The sequence below is a fragment of the Cyanistes caeruleus genome, chromosome 8, assembly GCF_971803275.1.
Source record: "Cyanistes caeruleus chromosome 8, bCyaCae1.hap1.1, whole genome shotgun sequence".
NCBI lineage: Eukaryota > Metazoa > Chordata > Aves > Passeriformes > Paridae > Cyanistes > Cyanistes caeruleus.
Window position 1 is genome coordinate 3,517,771 of NC_141708.1, and position 25,874 is coordinate 3,543,644.

General features: G+C 48.2%; 1 protein-coding gene across 6 annotated transcripts in view; it reads right to left on the bottom strand.

Moving 5' to 3' along the window:
* LHPP (phospholysine phosphohistidine inorganic pyrophosphate phosphatase) overlaps positions 1 to 25,874 on the bottom strand; it is a 71,076-nt gene that overhangs the window by 15,097 nt on the left and 30,105 nt on the right. For 5 of the 6 annotated variants that reach the window (XM_086899189.1, XM_086899192.1, XM_086899194.1 and 2 more), the window contains one exon: positions 13,921 to 14,440. The exons of the other annotated variant lie outside the window; for it this stretch is intronic. In XM_086899189.1, coding sequence (XP_086755315.1) covers positions 14,092 to 14,440 — 349 coding nt within the window. In that variant the 3' untranslated portion in view covers positions 13,921 to 14,091. Of the gene's footprint in view, positions 1 to 13,920; positions 14,441 to 25,874 lie in introns of those variants that run through there. 6 annotated transcript variants of the gene reach the window in all.

Genomic DNA, 25,874 nt, shown 5'->3' on the forward strand with positions numbered 1-25,874 from the left:
ATGAGGCTGCTGTGACACAGGACAGTGGCCAGAGACATTTTTTAATGCTTATATTAACCACAGCACCTAATCCTAAGCAAACACTTCATCAGTTGGACGGTGGGGTTTTTTTAAATCACCTTTTAGTCCCAGCACAAGGTGTTCACTGAGCGTGTGACTGAGCACAGGGAAAACTGCACTTCCAGGCCAGGCAGATGCTGAGGAGGCTTAGGAGAGAGTTATTTTAAATGAGGATAGGGAGCAGGGCTTTGCAATCATATGGTTTGCATCTGGATTTTACAGGCATGATAATTTTATAACCCTCTCCTTGCAGTTTTGAAGCAGTGCAATATTCTTTGCTGCTGCAGGGACAGAGCTGCAGGAAACATCCTCCTGCATCTGACAGCTTAACGTGGCCCTGAGCCTGCAGCCCTGCTGTAAAACAGGCAGGAGGAAGCTGGCAGGGCCAGTGGAGTGCAAATGGGCACTTGTGTTACACTGGCACTGAAACATGAAGTCTTAAAATTGACCAGTTTACTTCTGCTCACAGCCAGGCCTGTTATATCTGGTGATTTTCTATCAGTATATATGATTTTTTCTTCATCAGTGTCACTTTCTAGTGACTGCATGTGCTTCTTTTCTGGCTGAAACCAAGAAGCCTCTTACTCAAGCAACCCTTTTACACGTGTACATGATACATGGGGCTGCAAAATGATTGCAAGAAGAGACTTTAGTGCAGGAGGACTCAAAGCACCGAGACAGATGAGAACAAAACAATGAGAAAATCACCTCTAACCATAGCAGGAAATGTGGGAAAGATTAACTTCTTTTTAAGAGTAATATTTCTACATTTCCACAGACACAGCCCCAGCACAGTCCCAGCTGTGTGCATATTCCAGGCACTAACTGTACATGGACTCACAATCTGCCCAAAACCAAACCTCAGCTATCATCAAGCTTAGTTTAGCCACATATTTGGCCTCTAAACACGAAGAAATTAAGAGTTTTTCCTTGGGAGGCAACGCAGATTTTGGCAACCGCTATTGAGTTTTAAACATTTGAAAGTAATTGCTAATGCACAAAGAAGCTGGAATTGAGGAGAATTTTCCCCAGGTTGGAGATCAGTGCTGGTTTCCACTCCAACAGCTATTGAAGTCAGTCAGATTCAGTCCAACATGCCCTACACAGATGTCAGCACTATCCCCAAAACACGGATACTCACAGACACATACATGCATTTGGATGTCTTTTCCTCTGTAAATGGAGAAAATTTATATTCAATTACCTTCCTTTAAAATGATACATAAAGCAGGAAGACAACTTGTTTCAATAGGAAAAATTTATTGGACTAGTTTCTAGGGTGTATTTATTTGTAATAAAAAATTTTGCTAGGTGATGGATTTAGATGAATCTTACCTAAAGACTCTGGCTCTTCTTTCCTGCCAGTTCATGTCTTGATAATTAATAAAGATTAAATTTTTTCATGGATTTTAGTTACATAAAAATACGTAAGTTTTGCAGAGGTCATTAACTCCAGGGTTTCTACTGAGCCACAGGGTCTCCATAGTTGATCTTGGGCTGCTGCAGGTTCCAATCCAATTTTTCTTGCTATGAACCTTGGTTTCATTTTATTGCTCTTTGTGTTTATGAGAGAGGCTGGGAAGGAACAGAAGACATGGAGAACCTACTTTTGCTTCTGACACTTGTGACCTCAGGTACATCATTTGGCCTTTCTTGGTTTCCACAAGTGAAAAATGAGAATAACAACACCTTTCTACTTTGTGTGAGCACCTCAGAACTTCATAGGGGAAAAACAGATACAGAAGAGTGAGGTGTTTCCAGACCCTCCAAGAATAGGCAGGGAGAAGATTCAGTGATGGATGAATCTGTGGTCAAAAAGAGAATGGATCAGCCACAAACTGTTTGGGATGATGCCCTGACCAGCTGGGAGCCATAAATGGATTTTGGCATTGACTTCAAGAATTTCAGAGTTTGACCTTCTACATTGCAGGACCTCATCTGTAAACCAGAAACAGCAGGATTTCTGTCTTCCCATTCCCTCTCACATGGATTCTGTACCCCATAAGGACAGACTGTGTGTCACCTAAGGTGTTAAACTCAGCTTTGGAAGGAACCTGGAGGAGGACTGAAAGGCAGTGAAACAACCCTGCAAGGAACACAACCAGCAACAAGAGGAAGAAGATGAGAGAAAGTAAGGAGGAGCTGTTTGTGAGTCAGCATTGAACCCCTCTGGGCTGAAACACACACGGGGTGTGGGCACAGCAATTTCAGTGATAAATTTGTATATAAAGTATGGGATAAACCCTGGCCTCTCTGAGCAGCTTCCTTTGTCTTGAGTGGGAATTGCTTCCTTGTAGCTGAGAGCAGGATTTGTCTCTCTAGGTGTAATGATAAAAAAGAGAAAAAACCTTCTTAGATTATCATCACAGAAATGATCCTGGCCTTTCCAACAGAATTCAGCTGATAAGCCCCCTTGTGATTGCATTTTTGCCAAAGAAAAAAATTTAGAAATTCAGGTTGTTGGCTTGTGTGCAAGAATGTTTTCATAAAGTTTCTACTGAATGTATACAAAAAAAGCAATAGCCCTGACTTCCTTCCATCCACACCCATGGAATCACAAGACTGGAAAAGACCCTGTGCAAACCCCTGGCCCACATCAGGTCCTTCCCCCTGGACAAGGGGGATGGCAGCAGCTACTCCTCAGAGCAGGTACCTACAGTCACTGCCCCCAGGAAGGGAGCTGCTGCCAGGAATTAAAGGTAGCCAGCCATTCTTTGCTTACTGTAAATATTTTTCAGCCAATAATTACAGCCGGTTTCAATCCTCCACACTGGAAAAAGCTCGCTATTCCCGAGGCAGGGGCAATCCAACTGTGACTGCTTCTTCCAACACCTCCAGCTTCCTTCTGGAGCTCCTCTGGAGCTCTCCAGCCTCCGAGGGACCGTGAGCAGCAGCCTGACTGCCCCTGAGGGAGGTGGCTTTGGCCTCGAACAGGCTGAGCCACTTCTTGCCCAAACAAGAGAATCACAACAAGCATCTGCCTCAGGAAGAGTTAAAACGAAGAGTCCTGCTAACGCTTAAGTGTTACAAATCTTTCCAGTTAAAATAAATTATTCAGGAGATGTCAGCTTCCCATCAGCACCATATGAGCTACATTTTTAATAGTTCTGAGCACTGAACACGTTCTGTCATAATATCAGCGATAGCGAGCTGCGAGACGAGGAAGGGGGAAACGCGAGCACGCCGTGAACATGAAAGACGGAGCTGCTTCCTCTGAAGGGCCATGAAACACACGTCGCTCCAGGCAGAGTGGAGAGGAGTCAAACAGACAGGGATAATGCACTGACTTCAGGAAACACAGCAGGAGCCTCTTCATTCTCCCTCAAAAGCACTGTCCTACCTGATGGATAATTCACCCACCACCTTCCACTGTCTTAGGTCTCATTCGTTGTGAACGAATCCACTCTGTGGCTCCACCTGATTTTTCCAAACATAAGCTGGAATCAACACCTTCCCTAAAGTCTCCTAAATTAACAATGAAGAGTCTTCTGCTCCATGTCTCCAGGTATAATAATGAAAGAAGGGAGGATTTCTTTTTGCCTCGGATATTAAAATAACCACCTATCTGCCCACTGATCCATGTATTAATTCATTTGTCCAAATCTCAATCCATGTGGCCAAACCCTTCTATCTCCCATCCCTGTTTCTGTCCCAAAAGAGGACCAGACTTCCCACAGGAAAGATGTTTGGGGTAAATAACCCAAGAGTAGTCTCTTGTTCTGCTCAAGGGAAACAGGCTTTTGAGGAATGACCCCAGATTCCCACCCTTCTAGCCTCTGATTAGGAAAACAGTTTGGCCTCCAGAGCTACAGCTTCAGCTGGTTTTAACTGAGAGAGGAGACACAAGGAGCCACTGCAAGGCATTGCAGATCAAAGGAGAGAAAAGGGAAGGGGACATGGGAGATCCACAGCCTGTTCCAGCAGCATTGGGAGGCACATCAAATCCCAGCTTCTGAGAAGCAACCACCACCTGTGTCTTGTCTCTTACAAATGAGAACAGCTGCTGACAAAAGCATAGCAGCACCTCAGTAGGCCTGGTTTGCTTTTAGGCTGAACCCAGCAAGATTAATTAAGGATGTTTTACTAACTGGTTCTCCTGAGACAGACCTAGATTAAGAGATGGCTGTTTAGGCCAACAAGGAAGCATATGGAGGATGGAAGAAAGGACCAAGGTTTGGCAGGAATTGAGGAAAAAATGCAGCCTCTTGTTCATGGCTCAGAGGTTCCGATGAACGTGAGGCATGAAATCCCTCTGGATGCCCTCACACACTCCCACCGCTCACCCAGCACCTCCCTGGGACTTGAAAGAATTCTACAAAGCACAAAAATGCTGTGGTCAGTCCTGAGTGGGCCTGATGGCTGAGCAGCCAGCAGAGAGAACCCGTACGTGCTCAGGCTGGAATGAAGAAAATCCGAATGCAAATATGCTGAAGGATCACTTGCAGGAGTCAAGTCCCCAGGGGAGTGGCAGGATGAGCCCCTGCCAACACAGTGGTTTCTGGGAGTTAAGCCTGTGCCCAAAGGAGGGCTGAGTGATGCCATCGAGCCCAGGAAGGGTCCAAAGCCTGAAGGTACAACTGAACTACAGGCTTGGAGCAGCAACGCTCCTGCCCGTGTGAAAAAGAGAATAACAGCCCCTGCAATAAAGCCAGAACTCCATCAATTTCTCCATTTTGATTTATGCCTGCTCCTTCAGCTGTAAAACAGCTTAACTCCACTCACCTACTGCAGATGGGTTTCATCTGCCATGGCTTTGTACCTCGTAAACTTGGACACAAGGAGGATGAGCTGGCCCTGTGGTCAGCAGGAGAATGCTTGGTAAAGGCTGATCTGCATCCTGGAGGGAATCCATCATCCAGGCTGGAGAACACAGGCTGGGATACAGGGGTGGGCTGGAAGTCAGCTACTGTGTGGATGCACCAAACATTTGGTGGAACATGAGAACAGGAAGCCTGAGCCTGCCTGTCCAGAGACAGTGACTGTAACAGCACCTGTCCTTACAGCACACAATGCATGTGTCTGCAAGACTGTCATGCGCCACATGAGGAGGGACATCTGGGGAAACACTTTCCTTTGGGTACCTGGGAGGGTGAGGAACCGTCATCCCATCAAGTGTGAGGTGAGCAGAGCACCAGGATGGAGAAGCAGAGCAAGGGTGGGGAGAGCCAGCTGCAGTTTTTTGGAGCAATGCTGCCCGAGGTATCAGGGAAGTCAATTCCCTTCTGTGTCTCCTACTCACCCCATGGAAAACCAGTTTATCTGACATTCACAAAAGAAACACTGATCTTTTCCAGAAGTACTGAGCAGTGGATCAGTACCAAGATCTATCACAATGAATTAATTCTGGCCCAGGTCCGGCACTGGTTCCAGTGACGGTACCTCCAACAGGAACTGTGCTCTTCTAAATGGAATTTCTGGCAAGGATAAAACTGAGCCTCTGCAGTCCTCATCTCCCTGAGAAAAGCACATTTCTGAGTGCCCTCTGGAAAGCTGTTCCTTGTCATGTTACTCTCCATCCACTCCAGCAGTCCCACTCGGTCCCTGGGAGGCTGAAGAAAGTTCTAGGTATTTCCAGACCTGCTCTGTGTTAACAAGAACCATAGTGCAGCAGCCAGAGGTTCAAAAATGCAGTGACCTTGTGAATAGTGAAGAGAGACCCAAGCCAGAGCAGTCTGTGTTGTTTGGAGCCAGCCTGGCAGTGGCTGCATTAAGAATGCACAGACTTGAATGTGGAACATGTGTTTGCTGAGCAATAAAGCCTGAGCAGGAAAGCTGGGGCTGTTGAGCCTCCTCCTCTCTCTTGGCAGCTTCAAAACTGGTTTACGACTTTAGGGGTGAAGGCATCATCAGACAGGTGGGCTGAGAGGTGAGCAAGAGTTTATCATAACATCTGTCCCCAGAATTGTGTGTCAGAAATGACCGACAGCGATGGAAGCAGCAGGATTTGGGAACATCAGCAAAGCTGGGGTCAGGTCCTAACTGGTGCCCAGCCCTGTTTTTTATTTAAATGCCTAAAACCGGTTGCTGCTAAGCTCCTGAGCAGCTTTTTTGGATTCTGTGAAACCCTGATCTGCTCCAAGCATCCCATGTGATGGCTGTGGCAGTGGCCAGGAGTGGGGGCCACTGAGGGTCCCTGGCAGAGAGGGCTCCCCAGGAACACCCAGACCTGGGTGACTGCTCTGAAATCCCAGGAGGTTCTGGGGCAAAGCCAGCCTGGCTGTACCCCAGGGAGCTAACCCCAGACAAAGCCCTTCTGCTGGGGAGCAGGAGGATGCACAGGTCCAGGTCCTGCCCAGCACATGAGGCTGCCAATGTGGGAAGGGTTAAGGTAACCACAGTCCAGACTTGTTTACCCCAAGCATTAGAGAGGGATAGTTTTCTGTGAACACACTGATCAATATCTCCCAGCTGCCAGTTTAATCAGGATTAAGTGAGCAGCTATTAATTCTGCTCTTTTCCAACAACATTTAGCCACCAAGTGAAAACAGTTCTTCCATCACAAACAAATTAACCTTGATATCATCTATCCAGACATCTTAAAGGGACTTAAAAAAGAAAACCCCAAATCAAAACACTAACAAGAAGGGCCAAGACCAATAATCTGGCTTTAATTAGAAGTTTTCCAGCTCACAGCTCCATGAAGCAGCTACGGGGGTGCTTGCTTAGAGCCAAGGTGTGCTTGCCTGGCACACACAGCTGGGTATTGAGACAAGGCAGGACAGACCTGCAAAGCCACTTTTGAAGTGTTTAGAATCCTGTAACATTGTAGAGGATCAGGAAGCAGCCACCAGGTCCCCAGAGCCCCTTCCAGACCAGTGTCAGAGCAGCGACACCTCCCTGGGACATGGCCAGACCCAGGTGCCCCCAGGGCAGGACAGGTTTGACTCTTGGGCACTGTTTCACCGCTACCAAGGCAAACCCCACAGCCCTGGAGCGCCCAGCCCTCGCAGCAAACCCCAGGAAATATTTTAACAGCCCGACTGGCGCAGTCTGCAGCTCACCCGCAGGCGCTGAATATTTTTATACGTGCAAACTGCTTCTCCTCTGAAACACATCCACCTTGGGCGAGGGGTGGCAGGCGGCCACCAGGCACAGCGTGCGGCCACGCATACAAACAGAGTAATTCAGCCTTGGGATTGAACTCCCCGGGCTAAAGATGACAGATGCTTCCAGATCCACGAACAAACGGCCACGGCACAGCCGCTCTGAAGAGCCAGCTTCTGCTATTTTGTCTCCTTTTCCCTAAAAAGTCTCTTGTTCTCATCCACGGGGTGACTCATGGAGGAAGAGAACACATCTTAGGAAGAAGGGAAGCAGGACACACAGAAGCCCAGCTCCTAGCTTTGTAAAAGCCCTTTTCTCTCAGCTATTCTGCACATGGCAAAGGCACCAGAAATTCTCTGAAAAAAAGGATGACAGACGGGGCTGGACTTTCTTTCCAAGCTTCCTCTGAAATCACACTTGGCACAGCAGCCCCGGCCTGTTGAAAGAGCATGGGAACGTGCGTGGCAAGGGCTGATCTCAGGTTGGAGCTCTCTGGGCTTTTCTAAGCCATCTGGGCTCTGATTTAGCTTGCAAGTCTGTCAGTCCCAAATGAAAAGTCAGCTCCTAACCCAAGGGTTCAGCTCAGGGTCGACAGCTGAGGAGTGTCTGAAGAACTCACTCTTTAATCCTCCTGGTTAACAGCAGCAGGGAAAGGCCTTTGGCACTGCAGAGAAAAACTCACCTGATCCTTTCCTATTTCCCAACTCTACTGCCTCATCTAGCTGGAAAAATTCTGCTGTTTCCCCTCTGCTGGAAAAGGAGGGAGAGACCCGGTGCAGGCAGAGCTCAGGAGCTGATGATTTGGTTACACTACCCTTCTTCCAGCCCGCAGAGCAACGCAGTGCTTGAAAGGCTGGTGCTCTCCCTCTGACCCTGAACCCAAAGTCCCACTTGGATTAAGTCTCCTGTTACTATTCCCAGGTGAAAACTCCAGTGCCCAGGTGAAAACCACCACACCCAAGTGGTCAGCAGCCTTATATCAAACAGCTCCAGTGCAAGCCCCATCTGCTGCAAATCCTCATTCTTTATGTAACTCCAAAGCTTTGTGAGGTGCAGGGATATCTGTCTCCCTCCTTCCCCAGGTGGATCCAGAGAGGTTCTTGAAGAAGGGACAAATTTCACCACGACTCACCAGCCGGTGTGACTTCTGCCCTCTTGGTCACTCTATTCAAGCCACAAAGAGCCAGCCTTGGTGTGGGGAAACACATCACAAGTGGTGTCTTTCCAGAGCAAACCTCAAAACTCTTTCACTGCAGAGCTCGGCTTCCTTCTCACAAACCATCTCTGAATCGCAAAGTGACACCCAGCCCTGATTAATAGACGTGTGGCTCCGGGCCTCCACCCTCCCCACTTGTGTCAGGAACGATGCTGATATGAATTTAACTGAGGAGCTATTGTTCACAGCGGGCCACATTGAGCCATATTTCATCCAGAAGAGCAGAGATTGGAGGGAGGCTGGCACATGGCAGAGCAGGTACAGATAGCACTGAAGGTCAAGCCAGCTCTCGTGGAGGGCTGGAAGCGTTCAGTGCCAGGTAGGATTGTGGATAAAGCCATGCTCTCCAAGGACTGGGTATAACCCAGGTGACAGCCGTTACCCAGAGCTGCCTCTGGGAATGTTAAAATAAGGCTTTGCAGTGTTTCTTGAAAGACCTTAGGAGAGTTTTACAAACATCAGGGAACCAAATCTCTCGGTGCTCCCAGGGAGCAACACAAACCGGCCGGGATAACCCACCGAGGCAGCTCTGAAAGTGCCAACAACTCTTTCATTTGTTTTACTGAAAGGGAAACTGAGGCCCCAGGGGAGTTGAGCCAACGTTTCTTAATCTGAATGCCTGATGTTAGGCAACTCATCTCCATGAAGAAATAATTAATAATTTTTACTACTACTTCTTTATGTTTTCTTGGTTTTTTTTTTAATCAGATTAAAGTATTACAAGGTTGATCCCCTTCCAGACAGCTTGGTTGGCTGCATTGTGTTTCAACACTTGGATTTTTCCCACAAAAACACCATCACTATATTGCAGAAATTTGATCATAGGCCTATACATGCTTACACAGAGAACCTTGAAAATAGCAACCCCAAGTAAGTTTTTCCCATAAAAACAAAATTCCATTTGAATATTACAGCTGATAGATAAAATATATACTTACTACTTCACAATTAAGAAAGCCTATGCATCTTTAATGCATATTGCCCCTGATCATGTGGGAACAAGGAAGAACAAAATCTTTAGAAGCTGAATTATTCTAAGAGCCTATTATCATGGTGTAATCTTATTAAAGAAAATTCATGCTGGTGTAGCCTCTTACCTTCACCACTTACAGAAGAGCCACGTGGTGTAGTTCTGAGTGCACAGAGATAATAAAATTACAGTGAATTACGTGGCCTGTGTATGGCCAAAGGAGCATAATTCCACCCCTTCGAGGAGGGTTGCTGATTTTTCTCAGGAAGGCGACACCAGTACTACTCAGTTACTGTTGCATAAAGGGACTATTCATCACTATCTGCAGACAAGCAATTTTGGAGAAGATCTCGGGGCTGCCAGTGCAGAAAGGCACAGCTTGCTGCCACGGCTCGGCCCACAGCCAGTGCTGCCCTCCTCAGCTTCCACAGCCTCGCTGGCTGTGCCTGCCTGGGTGTGCCCTCCCAACAGCCCAGGCACTGCCAGTGTCCCCTGACACAGCCAGCCTGGCCTGTGGAAGGTGTGGAATTGGATGAGCTTCAAGGTCCCTTCCAACCCAAACCATCCTGCCCACTGCTCCGGCTTCCCCACGGCTGTCCCTGGAGCTGGGTCAGGGTGCTGCACACAGGGCAGGGAAATCCCACCTGCATTGGGGTGATAATGGGGACAAAGGATGCCACAAGAGCCCAGGCACAGCAGGAGGCCAGAGGAACCTGTCAGCACATGTGGGGGAGCTGGACTGGCCCTACAGCTCCACTTTCCACTGGTGAGGTCTGAGCTGCTCCAGCCCACCCCCATGCACAGCTCCACCCTGCTGAGCCAGATATTTGGGGAGAGGATGGGTGGCACTGTGGGGTTTAGGGCCAGCTGCTGTCTTTCCTAACCAACCTCTACAAAAGGTCTTTAGCTGGTCATGAGTTAGGGATGCACAGTCCAGGACACATGAGGAGAGAGCTCTGCTCACACGTCCCTTCTTGCGTACATTGTCAAGTGTGAGAGGTTTGTTGTAAGAGGCTGGGATTATCCTGCTCACTTAACTTCATGTAAACTTTTTAAAACTAACATTTCATTTCACCCTTGTACTAAAAGAAACGTTGGCCTGCATTCCTGCTTTGCAGATGATCACACTCGACACTTGTGAGTGAGGAGCTCATTTAGCCTTGCGAGGTGCCTCTTGTTCTTTTGGGTCTGCACATGTCTCCAGGTTCAGTTTATCTCAGCTAAAGTGGATTTCCTTTGTTTTATTTTTTTTTCCTTTTTTAAAATATCTAGTTTATGGATCTGTGAAAACAGCCATACGTGGTTGGCTGCAGTTCTGTTAAACACTTGAAGATATTACTCAGCTCCCCTGTTTTCAGTGGAACTGAATGCATTTATTCTGATTTAACAAAGCATTAATCTTGCCTCTTCCTGAATCTGTGCAGGGTTCAGTGTTCACCATAACTCCCTGAAACAGCTGTAACACCAAATAAATGTGCCTGCTCCTGCTTGGTTCTCAGTACAAACTGCAATTAGTGAGCAAGGGCTTCACTCAAAATAATTTTTCTCCCATTGTCTGCCCTGAAGCTGGAGCGGAGCAAGAGATTGGAAGAGATTGAGTCTGGCAGCAGTGTAGTTGAAGGCACATCCCTGCTCCCTGCTGTGCTCCTTGAGGATGTGTGTTCAGAAAGCAGGAGGCCTTAGCCACGAGAGCCATGTATTATCACCCTTTGAATAGCCTGTATTGCTGTTCTCCTACAAAAACCCAGGGAAGGCTCTTTATCTAAAACCAGAATTGCATGAAAATTAGCTGGGGCTGATGAAGTAGCATCTGTGGTATCTTTTTTTTTAACCCTGCTTTACCTCTCCTCATCTCAACATGTAAATCTTGTCACTAACAAGATTATTGGCACAGAAACCTCAGGAGCAAAATCTGTGGCTTTTGGAGGAACACAGAGCTGGAGTTTTCTCAGTAAATCACATTCAGGCTGTTCAGTTGCAGTGTCCTCCTGCTCTCAGGTGTCTGCTAACTTCCCCTGCTCTCCCCAGGGTTACAGGGCCATGTTTGCATACACACAGATACAGACTCACAAGCGTTTGAGGCTTCTCAATGTCCCAGAGTCCTGTCTTTGTCTTGAATTAGACTGAATCACCTTAGAATCACAGAAGCATTTTTAGGATGAAAAAGACCTCAAGGAGTCCAGCCCCAGCACTGCCAAGCCCCACCTGAACATCTTTTAGATCCCTCCAGGGATGGTGACCCCAGCACTGCTCTGGGCAGCCTGTCCCATTCTTCTCCTTAATATGTCTTTATTTCAGGGTGTTGTTTGGCCATGCCCTCTTCTGGCTGCAGGCTCTCTCCTCACTGTGCTGCCACAGGAGTGACATTATCTTATGCTAAAGAGCTCACCTTACAGCATCTTCTGTCCCTCCAGCTCCTGGCAACCTCTTTGGCACATAATTAGGTTTACTCAGTGCTACTCCTCCTCTCTGCTCAGTGGGTTGGGTATTTCTCTTTGCAGAGGTGATGGTTGCAATTCATCCCTCACTGGGCTCAGACCTTCTCTGCCCTGCTTGTAAAGTCATACCACAGACTTGGATATCAGGCAAACAGGATTCCAAAATCAACCTCCAAATTCTAGTGTAAAATCTTCTCCCTCTATCAATGCAGGGCACACCCAGACCTGCAGAATCGAGGACTTGATAAACTGAGTAAACACCAGCTACTGACTGGGTTATCATGGCCAGTTAAGGCTCTCCAAAATGAGATTATCCTGGAGCTGCAAAACTCACAGATGTCATGTTTCTGCCATGGCAGGGCTCAGCACTTGCACAGTGGTGTCAGAGGGATTTGGGATGATCATTACCATTCAGGCAGTGATTTGGGCAGAGAGAGGTGACCAGAGTTGCCATAAAAATAGTGATATGCTGCTGTGTCACAGTCTGGGGGCAGCTGCCTGGCCCCAGTTACTGATGTGTCATTGGAGGTGCTGTGACACCATGACCAGAAGGGTTTGCACTGTCAGACTTGCTGCAAGAAGTCCCACACCTCAATCCTGAGCTGGTGTGAGGTGCTGCTGCGTGGCTGTGCCGAGCTTGGTTTGCTCCAAGTGTGACCCAGATGAGATGTTCTGAGGACAGGAAGCTTTAGCTCAGACTGGTCTAAGTGTCACCTCACAAGCTGCTTGGTGACACCCTGACTCATAACCACACGCTCTTCCTGAGCTCACGCATCTTCCTCCCCAGCCCTGCCCTTGAGCAACTGCTGCTCTTACAGAGCCTCTCTCCTGCTCCTCATGGCCAGGAGAGCACAAGGCAGCTGCACATTCCCAGCTCTCCCCACAGATCTGTCTTTTAGGGGAAGCCAGGTTAGAGAGCAGATCCCTTCCAGCAGCTTCTGACCTGACCACACTCAGGGCACCTGGAACATTCACATCTGCTGGGCTGTTCCTCAAAAATCAAGCCCTGACACCAAATGCATAGAAATGATGCACCAGCTTATCAATGCCTTAATTGCCCGTGTCTTGCTGTAGTTTTGGGATCCTGTTCCCCTTCAGAGATGAGTTTGCATTTTCCCTGTGCTTTCCCAAGGACTTCCAGGTGTTGTTTCTAAACAAGGAGGGTCACTGAAGACAGCTGAAGGTCACAGCTGGGAGAAAAGGGATCTCAGATATTCAAAAATCCTTTTTGTGTTGGCTGGAGAGGCCTCAGAAGCAGTGAGTTTTTGACTCTGCAAACTCTGGCACTTCTGGTAGGAGCTGGGTGGAGACACCACCTACAGCAAATGGCTTTCTCCTGCCCCAGGAGAGACAAAGAAAGGGCTGTGTGTTTTGTCTTAAAGAAGTGCAGAAACGGGTGCTGCCAAAAGAGTGGAAGAAATTAGGACCAGTGCTTTTCAGGGAGAACACCTTTTTTGAAATCCCTTCTTCATCTGGCATTAAAAAGTTGGATTAAAGTAGGTCAGTTCCTCTGGAGCTGAAAGGTGAGAGGCAGAGCTGCAGCACAGACAAGAGCTGCAAGCTCTTCCTGACATGTCAACTTGAGCTCTGCTTCACTTTTCTGATCAAAGCTGTCCCTGGCCACTACTGCTGTACCAACACTAAACACCTTTTACCTGTGGCTGCTGGTAGCAAAGTGTGCTGTTTAATCTCTGTCATCTATTGCAAGATAACAACAACCTCCTGGCCCTCTGTGCCCAAAACAAGGCAGAAAATGGCACCTCTTGCTCAGCAATTAGATATGCACAAAGTTCAGAATGACAAACTCCCCCTTCTCTTCCACAGGCCACAGGGCTGGAGGAGACAGAGGAAGTCAGGATTCAGAACTGGAAGGCAAGGGAGGAGTAGCATGGAAAAAACAATCCAGATCTATATTCCCTCTATTTCTGACAGCACAAGAAAATCATATCTGGATGCATCCTTTGAAGTACCCTGAATTCCACTCAGATGAAGAATCTAATTAAGTGCTGCAGGCTTTAGACGACACATTAATATTTTCAACAGTTTGATCCCAAACAGCCATTAAAACTCTTTCTGATATGTGCTAATATGTGTTACACGTTTTTGTTTTAATTAGAACAAGATTGTAATCCATACTTCAGTTAAGTTCATTACACTTAGAATCTTAATGCAATCAAAAGACCAATCAGTCATTAGCTAAGTCCATTTTAATTAGCATTTACAGAAAACTTTTAATTGTGTGCCTGTCCTTCACAGCAGGTGATGAGGGAGGTGAGGCCTTTCTCTCTTACGATGAATCATCTCAAGCTCTATATTTTGTGTCCCTAACTCATGACCAGCTAAACTCAGTTTGAAGAGGTTGCTTAGGAAAGACAGCAGCTGGCCCAAAACCCCAAACCCCACAGTGCCACCCACTCTTCCCCAAACAGCTCAGCTGGGCTGGCCCAGGCCAGGATGGCATGGGCAGATCTGGCCAGTTTCATGGTGGTGTTTTGGTGGAAAGTGGAGCTGTAGGGCCAGGTCAGCTCCCCCACATGTGCTGACAGGTTGTTCTGACCCTCTGCTGTGCCTGGGCTCCTGTGCTCTGTCCTCACATGTCCTTGTGCTCCTGACGGCCCACCATGAACCATCTGGCTCTGAGTCATCACCTGCCCCTTGCTGCACTCCCTGGCACAGCTACAGAGGAAACCTTCATGGAAATCTCTGCAAAACCTGAAAAGGAAAGGAGGTTGCTCAAATCAGGCTGAAAAGCATCATCTTTCCAGTGCCCAGCATTCCAGCCAGGAGATGTGCTGCCTTTGCTGGAACAAGTAGATGAATTTTTCAGACTTCCCTGAAACCAATGGCTAAATCTGTGAAGCTCAGGATGACTGTCCTATCCATCCATCCATCCATCCATCCATCCATCCATCCATCCATCCATCCATCCATCCATCTCTTTATATGTGTTTATGTATGTATGTATCTGGGAACAATGTGGAAACTAGACAAGGAAAACTCAAATTGGAGCTGCTGTTGGACAACTCCCACATGGTTTTTGTAGAGCACAGGCTCCTTTTGTCTTTTCCCATCATGGGACAAGATGTGTTTGGGACAAGGCTCCCCACAATAGGAGAGGATCCCCCTCTCCCTGTCCCCACCAGCCCACAGCTCTCTGAAAACCCAAATGCAGGATTTTGTTGCAGGACTATAAATGGTGAATTGCACAGCCCAGGAAGGATTAATTTTTATTCCTTTGCTCCTCAGTGCAGGCAAAGCCAAACTCTCCCTGTCTCCTGGGACTGCATGTGAGAGCCAAGGGCTGTGGGCTGATCCCTGAAGTCCCCAGGTATTGCTGAGTGAGGTGTTTTATTGTGTAAACCTTCCTGAACCTACAAATGAGGAGGAAGATGTTAGAACAGAAGGTTTGCCATTGCACAGCAGCATTCTGAGAGCACACCCACCTATCCCTTCTCAGCAAAATTATTAATGCTGTAATTTTTGTAGGCTTTGGGTGCTTGATAAATCTCTAAGTTATAAAGTGTCACCTGGAGGGGTCCCTCCTACCTCCCCTTTCACTCTTCTCAGCTTTCCAGCTCTTGTAACCAGGATAACACCTGAATGGCTTCAGGCACTGTGATCCCTTCCTGCAAAGCATCCAGTTGGTTTTCTTTCACCTTCATTCCTTTAATCCCCCTTCCCCCATAATGCCTGTTCCTCAAGCTCTGCTCACTCATTCCCAGGGAACAGGATAACCAGTAACAAAGTGACTGACACCATTTTTCCTGGAAGGAATCTTTTCCCTGGCATGGGGCAGCACAGTGGTACATCCCACCCTGAAAACACAGTCCAGCTGCACCCTGTGAAAGGGATTTAGCTGCTGGTATTGGAAAATTTGCCAGCATTCTGGGCTAAGTTTGCACCTTAAAAGCCACAATCATTTTCATCTTTCAGGGTTTGTTGTTTGGGGTTGTGTGAGTGCTTGCAAAAACTCTAAAAGCCATGAGCTAAATTGGCAATGATTCCCTCCCTCAGCCCTCTGCAGTGGGGATGTTTTAAGAGCAGCACTGAGGGATTGCTCATCCTGGAGGATGCTGTTCCCCCCTGAGCTGCAGGCCAGGGGCACACTTGGAGGCTACCAGCTAGCCCTGGTGGCAGCCAGGCTCCCTGACAGCCCCTCCCAGCCTCAGGGGTCACCAAGGCACCAGCACCCACTGAAACCAGCCACCAGTGCCACCAGCACCTTCAGCACTGCGATGGGACCACACCACAGCAGCATCCACTGGCCCAGCTGAGCTCTCTGTTTGCCACCTCAAAGCCCTCAGCAGGGCTTAATCCTGTTTTCAGATCTAATCCATTAAACAAATGCATTATGCAGATTTCTCCTGGAGCTCCAGCAAAGCTCTGTGTCACATCTCTCTGTTACACAAGATTTTTTGCAGTGGTCTTGCTCTGAGCACAGAACATATGAAAAATCTGCCTGGAACAGACCAACCATCCTGCAATTTCACACTGTTCCAGCAGGACCTCCAGCCATGGACACTGCCATGTGCCTGCCATGCTCTGCCTCCCTCAAACCTCCCCCAACAGCTCAAATCCTGCCTATCCCAGCCTGAAGAGACCAAAGTCACCTTGAGCAGGTGAAGACTGAAGAGTACAACCCAAAGTATATGTGGTATCTATAGCCTAGTAAAGAGGGAAAGGTATTTTTTTTTTTTGACTACAAATAGAGCAGAAGACAAACCCAGTAGGAAGAAATTCCAGCTCTTTCCTTTTAATTGAAAATAGATCCACAAAATCCTGCTAAGTCTAGTGGCTAATGCAAGCACTGGGAGGCAGCTGGAATACACTTCCCAAGGGCAGGATACATTACAATCATTACATTTAAAAGTCACAGGGGTCTAAATTTAAAAATAAAAACTACACTGATGCTCCCTCTTCCTGTACTCACTAACTACTCCTGACCTCTTTCTGCTAATGTGATTTTGGAGTACTCCCAAAGAGATCAGAAATAATGGTGAGTCAGTGATGAAGTTTTGAAGATGTGATGTGGCAGTGATTGGATTTTCCAACATGATGTGTCAGCTGAAGTCTGGCAGTGTGCTAGACTGCTGGTCGTGGGAAATCCTACAGGTTGGAGTCAGGAAGAGAGATTTCTTCATGTCTGGTGGATCAATGACCTCCAGCAATTTTCCTCTTCAAAGTTTATAAATAAAGAAAAAGGAGGATTTCATCTCCCTACTAAGCAGGGCACTGCATATGCAAATATTACACATATGAATATAAAGTAAACTAAATTCAGACATTAAAACCTGCACCTGAAAGTCTATAATTAATTTTTCAATGCATTTTTCAGGTGAGATAATGGCTGAATGGCCAAAGGTGAGCAAAAAGCACCCAGTCCCTACCGCTGGGTGGAAAACTGGGCACCACGCTGGTGTCACTTAACACTGAAGCAAAAGAAAAGCAGTGCACAGGTTACTTTTATAAGAAGCTTGCTTTTTTTAACAGGAATATCTGCTCCAGAGTTGTTGGGAAATGGGACTGTGGTGAGTGGAGCTGTGGGAAAAGAGCCCTTGGAGCCAGATCCAGCAGAGGAACAAGATGTCTGTGATGCCATCTACTGGAGTGGTGGCTCCAGGGCCAGGGACCTGCTGCTCTGCTGGAGACCACAAACTAGGGCTTGTTCCCGTGTGGAGTTGCATGCTGCAAGTGGGATACAGGCTTGGGAAGGCTGCCAGGTCAAAGTGATGCTCTACAGGAGCCATGGGTGCAGTGGGATTTCCAGTAGCAGAGGTTTTCAGAGGATTTCCACTCCAGGAATGCCGGTCCTGTGAGCCCACGATGCCCAGGAAAAGCTGGCAGGGAGGCAGAGCCCAAGGAATGCTGCAAGGCTCGACCTGCAGGAGATAATGGCACTCCTAGGAGTGAAGAGAGGGGACACAGCAGCTCTTTAAGGGAGGAAGAGCTTTCTCCATTTTCAGCTATAGTCCAGTGCAGGTACCAGCCTGGGATCACAAAGGCTGGGCCTGTAAATGACAGGAGAAGCAAGATTTGGGTGGTATGTCAGAAATCCCTGGGATTTTCCCATGAAGGCAGGCCAATCTTCATCAAGTCACTGCACAGCACCAACTAACTCTTCCTCCTCCTCCATGTGCCTGTCAGTGCACCAGAAATTTCCTGTCACCAGCTTATGACAGGAAAAGCAAGGCTCAGATCTCTGCTTATCTCACTTGTGCTGGTGCTGCTTCCCCTGTAACAGTACCAAAATCACCAGATTCTGCTTTATGGAGATATTCTGCAAGAAAGAGAGACAACACTTGGGTGATTTCTGAATCCTAGCTACTTTAGAAAAATGTCAAATGCCAAATTTCACTTCCTGGGGTGATTATTTATGGGAAGTTGTGCCTTTTCTTTAAGAACCGCAGCAGGTAAGATCAAGACTGGCCCAGGGTTGTTTTTTTCTCCGTCCCAGTAATTATGATTTGCAGATAGGAAATTGCTGACGAGTGTCCCCTTGGATGGCAGACCCAGCAATCTCAGGATAAAGGACATTTCTCCCACACTACCTCCCAAAACAAGCTTGACAACATAGCGACAGCCACGTGGGCTGGCTCCTCCGTAAGCCTGCCAGCTCCAGGGAGGATCAGCCCTGTGCCGAGCCCTCCTGTGGCTTTACAATAGTGCTGGGCCTTTGGAAAGGTCCTCTTTCATTCTGCTGTGCAAAAGATCCAGGAAACAAAGGGAGGGAAAGAATTGGCTGCCATGGGGAAGAGGTAAAGGTGGAGGCAAACAACATGTGGTCGCTGAGCAAACTGCAAACTTGGATAAACCATGAGAATTAACTTTTCTCTAGTCTCCTGTAACTACATGAAACTTCCCTGTTATTTGAAAGGCCAGCTGGCCAAACCAGATAGAGGAGAAGCCTAAACTAACAGCAGATCTTCCTAATTCCACGCTGCCAGTATCTCCAGTCCAATAAAAACGCGGTCCAACCAGCTGGCCCCTGCGTTCCCGTGCCAATAGGTTGTTCTTTATCACTATTTGTTGCTTGTGCACAGCTTGGACAAGCAGCAGAACTGAGAGTTTTCAAAGGGAATGAAAAACAAGCCTGAGAAAGTCTCTTATCTGGAAATGAAAGGCCTTTAAAACAACACGGATCGTTAGGATGGCATTTGGGATTTGTGTGGGACCCACCTCCCCAGCCCATTGCTGCTGGGGGGCTCATTCTGCAGCATGTCACATTCTCCTGAAGGGACATCACAGGGCACAGCATCCCTGGGAAGCCAGCAGGACCCCCAGCACGTCCATCCCGTGTCCCACAGTGAGCAGGGCTGCAGAACATCACATCCAGCTGCCTCTTGTGGCCTCCCAGCTCAGAGTGAAGCATAAGAGGGAATCAAGGCACACTTAATAAGTAAAGAAACAAATAAATAAGAAGAGGAGTCTGAGGCAAAGAGAAGGGACAAAAAATGATGAAAATGACAGGATGAGTGAAAACTGGACACACCTGAGGTGTGATAAGGGGAGGGGTTGACTAAGTCAAAAAAAAAAAGGCAAATTTGATATATTCTGTTCACAGAGCCACACATAGCCCTGTTTAACAGGTTTTGCTGCCTCCAGCATTTCCTGGGCATCTGCCACGTAGATCTGGGCTGCCTCTCCATCCAAACAAATGGGATTGATTAAATCCTATCACACTCGCAAGGATTTCTACAGGCAGGCTGTTCTGTACATTTGCAACGCAGCAGGCTGACCAAATTCCCCACAGAGCAATTGCTATAGAAAACTGTTGTTTTACTGCCTTGTCAATCCTCTAGGAGTCTCCTATAAAGGCAGCAGCTCCTGGATTTACTTGGCAATCAGCCTCTCTCCCGAGGATGGCCACCTGGGACGAGTGAGCCTGTGATGCTTTGTGCAGGGGGCTGAGGGATGGGCTTTGTCTCCAGCCACTCCTCCAGGACTGTGGAATTCTCTGTTTGGAAAACATGGGTGCACGTGAGCTGGAACAAGCACTGCAGATTTTTCTGTCTGTTTTTCCTTGAGTGCTGCTCTCTTGGACAAAACCTGTGTGTGTGGGTTTGGCTCAGAGCAGAGCCAGCGCTTCCAGCCCCAGATTCCCTCCACCTACAGAGCCCAGCAATTCCTTGGTTTCCTTGAGCCCCAAACACCTCCCTGCACCTTCCCCTAGAGCTGGCAGTACAGCCACATTCCCCAGGTGGAGTCAGGAGGGAGACACAGCCTGTCCCTGGGGGTTCTCAGAAGAGTCTGGCTTTTCCTGGGAAGTGATGCCTGTGAGTGCCCCCACGCCATCCAAAAGGGACTGAGTGGGAATAGCTCAGCCATGAGCAATGGGAATCCCTCCTCAGCAACATCACCCTGTGCAGGAGGTGGTCTGGGAAGGAGGGCAGAAGGGCCCAATGTCAGCATCAGAGAGGGCACTGAGGGAAGTTTTGGATTTTCCTGGTTTGCCCAGAGCCTCACCGAGATGGTTTCTGCTTCCAGGAGAAGGGTACAGGAAGTCCAAGAGCAGGCAGGCAGTGTCAGGAGGCAGCTGGAGCTGCTGGCACTGGTGATGTGCCCCTGCAGACCCTCCCTGAACACAGCAGGAACAGCCCATGCTGGGGCTGGGACAGGTAATACCATCAAGACCTCTCAACAACCAGGATTTGGGCTGCTGAGTGACCTGCAGCCAGGCAGGGACAGTCACTGGGGCAACATCAGGGATCTGAGCTGCAGAAACTGGGAGCTGCAAAGCTGTTTATCCATTCCCACCAGATCCAGTGGCTCCTTTCAACCCAGGAAGTATCTGTCTGAGTAATTATTCAGCCTGGGTAAGGTTTAAATGTTTGTATGGCAAACTCCACTGCTCCCTTCTAATTGTCCTTCCCCCCTGGTGACAGGCTGTGCTTTGGCAGGGACAAAGCTCCCAGGCATGGCCACACAAGGGTGTGAGAGGAGGGTGGCAGAAGCAGCACTTGGGAGCTAAATGATGCTCACTGCAGCTGGAACAGATGGTCCAAAGCACTGATGGAAGGTAAGGAAGTTACCTCCATCCCAACCATCCTACATCTCCTATAATGCACTTCCCAAAACCTTCCAAGAGCAACTTCTAAGACACCCCATGTTTACATGGCATGAAAACCCTCTCCCAAAACACAGCATGATTATTGCCACAGCATTTCTCAGCTGGAAACTATCCCAAGTCAGGATTTAACTGGAAGAAAGTGATACGTTTGGGTGGTGCAAGATGTTTTCCAGCTCGACAGGAGTGATGGAAAGGCTCTCACTGACTTCAAACAGGGAGGAACCACACCTGCTCATCTCTCCAGCCTGGCCATGTACAGATGGAAACACTCCCTGGTCCACAGCTGCTGCACAGCTGGCAGCACGAGCCACAGCCACTGCCACATCCCTCACTGGCACCACTTTTGCCAAGGCTGCAGCAGGAAACCTGTGAGACAAAAAGACTTCAGGAAGTTGCTTTGATTTCCTAACCCTTGGAGCTGCTGTTGGCTCCCAGGAACAGCAATCTGCCAACAGGAGGGTTAAATGTGGAGCAGGGCTGGCACTGAGGGGACTTGCTCTGCTCTGGACAAAGGGAGGTTCATTTTTTGCTGCTGCCCCACCGTTTTCCTAAGCACATGCAAAGATTCCTTCCTTTGTCTCACTCAGGCCAACTGTTTTCTGACTCCCAGGTGACAAAGCACTGATGTTGCCTCTTAAACCACCAGTCCTACACCATCCAACAGCTCCCCCAAACTTTTCAGGACTTGGATGCCTGCAGAAATGTGAGTCAGGCACCGAGGGACGGCAGCACAGGAGCTGGGAGCGCAGCACTGTGAAGATGCTGCTTTGGCAATAAGGACACTGAAGCCTCCTGATACACCCCCAAACACATCCCAACCCTTCCTGTCTCTCTGATTACCTGTCCCATCTGAGCTGGTGGCCTTCCCAGTGACAGCACAGCAAGCCTGGTGACAAGGCCCCCACGGTGTGCTCCTCTGGAAGGTGCAGCAGGAAAAAGCCCCCACGCCGCTTCAGACAGGCAGCCTGAGCTAATTGTGCATTCCACTTTCAACAGTGGCCAGTTTCTGACAGTGGGTTAGGAAAATGTGAGAAATTTTACATCAGCATTTGTTCCCTAAAGGAAAAATGCCTTTTGAATTTTATTGGGGAGAATTTGGCTTGTGTCTTGAAGCATGAAGGCCTAAAGTGCTACCAAACCCCTTGGACTAAACCCCTGACTCAGGAGGAGGCAGAGGAAATTTTCCTTCTGTCTTCTTTGGACAATCATTTTCATCTTTCAGGGTTTGTTGTTTGGGGTTTTGTGAGTGCTTGCAAAAACTCTAAGACCCCAAATGCTTTAGATTTGAACAGGAAATCAAGACTCTCCATGTTTCAGCTCCTGCTGCACTGGAAAGGCACTGACTTTCGTGGTAAGAAAAGAGTAAAGATTCAGCCAAAAGACAGCACAGCTCATAAAGCCACAAATGCAGACAGGCCTAACAGTTATGAACTTACTACAAAAAAGACCAGAAACAATTATTAAAACCCAGTCCAGGTATTTCCCTCTACTATTACATGATGGCAGCAAATGAAGCTTCCAGGTCCAGAGCTTTGCTCCTTTCCCTTCCTTTTCACAGATTCTGGATCACCTCATTCTTTAACAAAGCCTGTTTTGACCCAAAAAGAGATTTTCCTTCTTGTGCTGCTATTCCTGCATCTACCAGAGGTTTTCAGTTTTGATAAGACTCTGAGGAACAGGTGATACCCACGGCTTGGCACACGGTAACTGCTCTCCAAATATCTCCAAATATCTCCAAATATTTGATACTCTGACCTTCCCTGCAGAAAGAATTTCTGAGTACATCTTGCCTCTCCTTACAGAGAATCATGGAGTGGTTTGGGTTGGAAAGGACCTTAAAAACCATCCAGTTCCAATCCCAGACACCAGCAGGAACACCTTCCACTAGACCAGCTTGCTCCAAACCCCATTCAGCCTGGCCTTGGACACTTCCAGGGATGGGGGAAACATGCAGGGAAAAAAAAACCCCTGAATATCCAGGAAAGAAAAATGGGCAGGTCCTGAAGAGGGGAAGGAAGGAGCTTTGTTCCCTTCCCAACAGGGAAACTCCTTTCCTACCCACAGCTGAAGCTGGCCAGGTCCTCCTCACCTGCAGTGCCCAGTGGAAGGAGAATGTTTTGAGTGACTCCAGCTGATGTTTGGCCTGTGCCTCCCCTGTGCTCCCATCTGCATCCCCAGCTCCCACAGCCTCCGAGTGGTGACAGTGAAAATAACCAGAGCAGCCCACAGGCCACGCAGATGAACTCCCAAGTATTTAGATTCCCAAACTGCACCTCCATAAATCTACCGGATCCCCTGCCATAGGAAAGGGTCCAGGGTGTTAAACAAATAGGCAATAAATTTCAGAGGATTTGGTAAAATTAGGATTGTCATTACTTTTCCATTCCAAGAAGACTAAACTGGGTTATAATTATCCCAGCCACATCCAGGCTTTTCAATAGCTCATACACTGATAAATGAAGCGTTCACTCTCACAAATGCCTCTCCTTCCCCTGATGGATGCAATGTGTTCCAGATGGATGGAGAAACCTTTTATTTTTTCTCCTTTTACACTTGCTAAGCTATTTCCAGACATCCAGAGCACCACAGGTGTAAATCAGCAGAGCTCTTCCCATTTACTCCTCTCCTTAGAGCAGCTGAGGGTCCAGCCCCTTATTTCTAACTTTAAAACCACAGATTACACATAGGTGATGGTCCTGTAAATGAGTGAGGTAAGAAAAAACCTCACCAGACAAACACAAAAGGCTTTAATTGCACAAATCACTTTGGGCCTGCCAGCCCCTGCAAAAAGCCACTTTAATTAGGCTGATTGAAATGCAGGCAGGTTTTTTTTCCCTCCTTTCCACTGAGGTCTTTGTACCCACTTTGTATGAACAGGAGCTGGCCTCCACATCCGCAGCCAAAACCTGTCCTCCTCTCCCAGGAGCCAGGACATTGGGAAGAGCCACCTCAGCAGAGCCTCTGTGAGCCCCCAGGGGAGATCAGCACCTCTGACTGATGCACTGATGCCTGATGGAGGGAGACAAGAGATGCTTTTGCGATGAGAAAGGTCAGTGCTGCCCCGCAGAGGAGCGGATTCTCCCTCTGCCCTGCCACGCTGCTCCTCTGTGATTCCCAGGCTTTCCTCAGGGCACTGGGATTTTCTGAGTGCCTGCCCAGGGCCAGCTGGGAGTCCATCTGCAGCAGGGCTGAGCCCACACGATGCCCCTGAGGCGGTCACGAGTGGCATTTCCAACATATGTTTGCACAAAATGCTCGAGTCCTTTCAAACCGAGCACGTGAGCACCCAACCCTGTGGCCAGTGCCAGCTTCAAGCTGTGCCTCTTGGCCCTGTGTGCACAGGGAAGGATTTCAAAGCTCTGCTCCAGAAATAAACGCATTAATGTTTGTATTTAACAACCAGAAAGACATGGCAGAAAAATACACATGACTGGAGAGGGGAAAATGTTGCTCTGTGAGTCCCCCACAAGTGTGAGATGGGGAGATGAGCATTCAGAGCGGGGAAGGGGATGTTTCATCAAGCACTGCTCCTCAGAGTAAATGCACAATATGGCTCAATTCATGATGTAATGGTCTTTTAATATGCAGTATTTTTATCTGAATGTTATTTGACAACTTGTGCTACGTGCAGCAGCGCTGGCCAGCGCCATGCGTCTGCCAGCGCCTCTGGCCACTGTCTCACAATCCCAGAACCCCCACTCTCTCCTCCTGAGCAAGCCCCATCTCCAGCTCTCCCTTAAAACCACAAGACAGACATCTAGGGATGTGTTTTCAAAGAGCTCTAAAAGCTTATGCACATACAAATGCAGCTTTGTACAAAACTACTGTATCATGAAACTCAGGGGCTGTTGAGAACAGAGTGATCAGTCATGCCAAAAACTGCAGGAAGGGACTTTTCAAAGCAGAAGTCCATTTGCTCGGGTAAAAGGCAACTCCCCACCTCTCCACATAGTTTAAGCACGTCAAGGAAGTCGAGTGCTTGCTACAACATCTCAACCAGCAAGGAAAAATAAAAGTGCTCCGTCTGCAAGAATGAGAGCTGGCTCCAGTGTGTGCTCGCTCTCACGTCTGTCAGCTCCACTAATGCTCCATGAAACGGAAGGTCTGTGCTGGAGCTGCAGCAGGACTGGCATTCACTCCTGGAGTACCAGATTTGTCCCAGCTGCTCAGGTTCAGACCCCTGCCACTCACCCAGCTGCTCCAGTTGGGCTGTACCTCATAGAGAGTGCCAGGGATCAAAAGCTAAGAGGCTTCACAGTCTGGCTGCAAGTAGAGATTTGTCCCTGGGTCAGGGAGGCTTCAAGCCTTCATGGAGAAAAAGGATAAACCATGGAAAAACCATTGAAGCTCCTGTCTGGGCCATGGGAAGTAAATTCCTGACCCTGCCTGGGCTATCATCTGCCTGCCACAGGCTCTGCCAGTGCCAGTGCAGCACCTTTGCAACTGCAGCCACGTCATTTCCCAGCAGACAACCAGAAATATCTTCATGCTTACTCAGACAAATCCTACCCAAAGGCTGACAGAGCGAGAAGCAGCTCTTCTGTGCCTGTTGATGTCTACAAAGCAGCCTGTCTGCAGGAGAAGTTTCACTGCAGTGATGATCTAAAGGTACTAAAACCCCAAGAAGGAAGGGCTGGCATGCCTGAACCCTATTTTCAGTCTCTAACCAGTAAACTGGTTTCCTATCAGATGTCTACGTTGACATGGTGAAACTCTTTCCCTTTTTTCATTATCAGAGCTGGGTGAAAATACCCAGCAGCACATATGAAATCAGCTCTTGACACAGTGTTTACACAGCAACAGCAGCTTTTTCAGCTTCACTGGGGACCTAGAGACCAAGCAGTGCCCACAGTTGTGCTCCAGGCATCCTTGCTGTAACAGCATTATAAATACATAACGAGAATTTAAAAGGCAGAAGGAACACAGATAAAGGACACTCCCCCTATCACACTCGGCTTCCATCATCTGGAAAGAGCTACAAATTTCAGCATGTGCTCAACAACACTGAAGGAAAGGTGTCCTTGTTAGAGGATGAGCACAGGAGTTGCCTGGCAGCATCCAGAGGGAAAAGACGTCAAG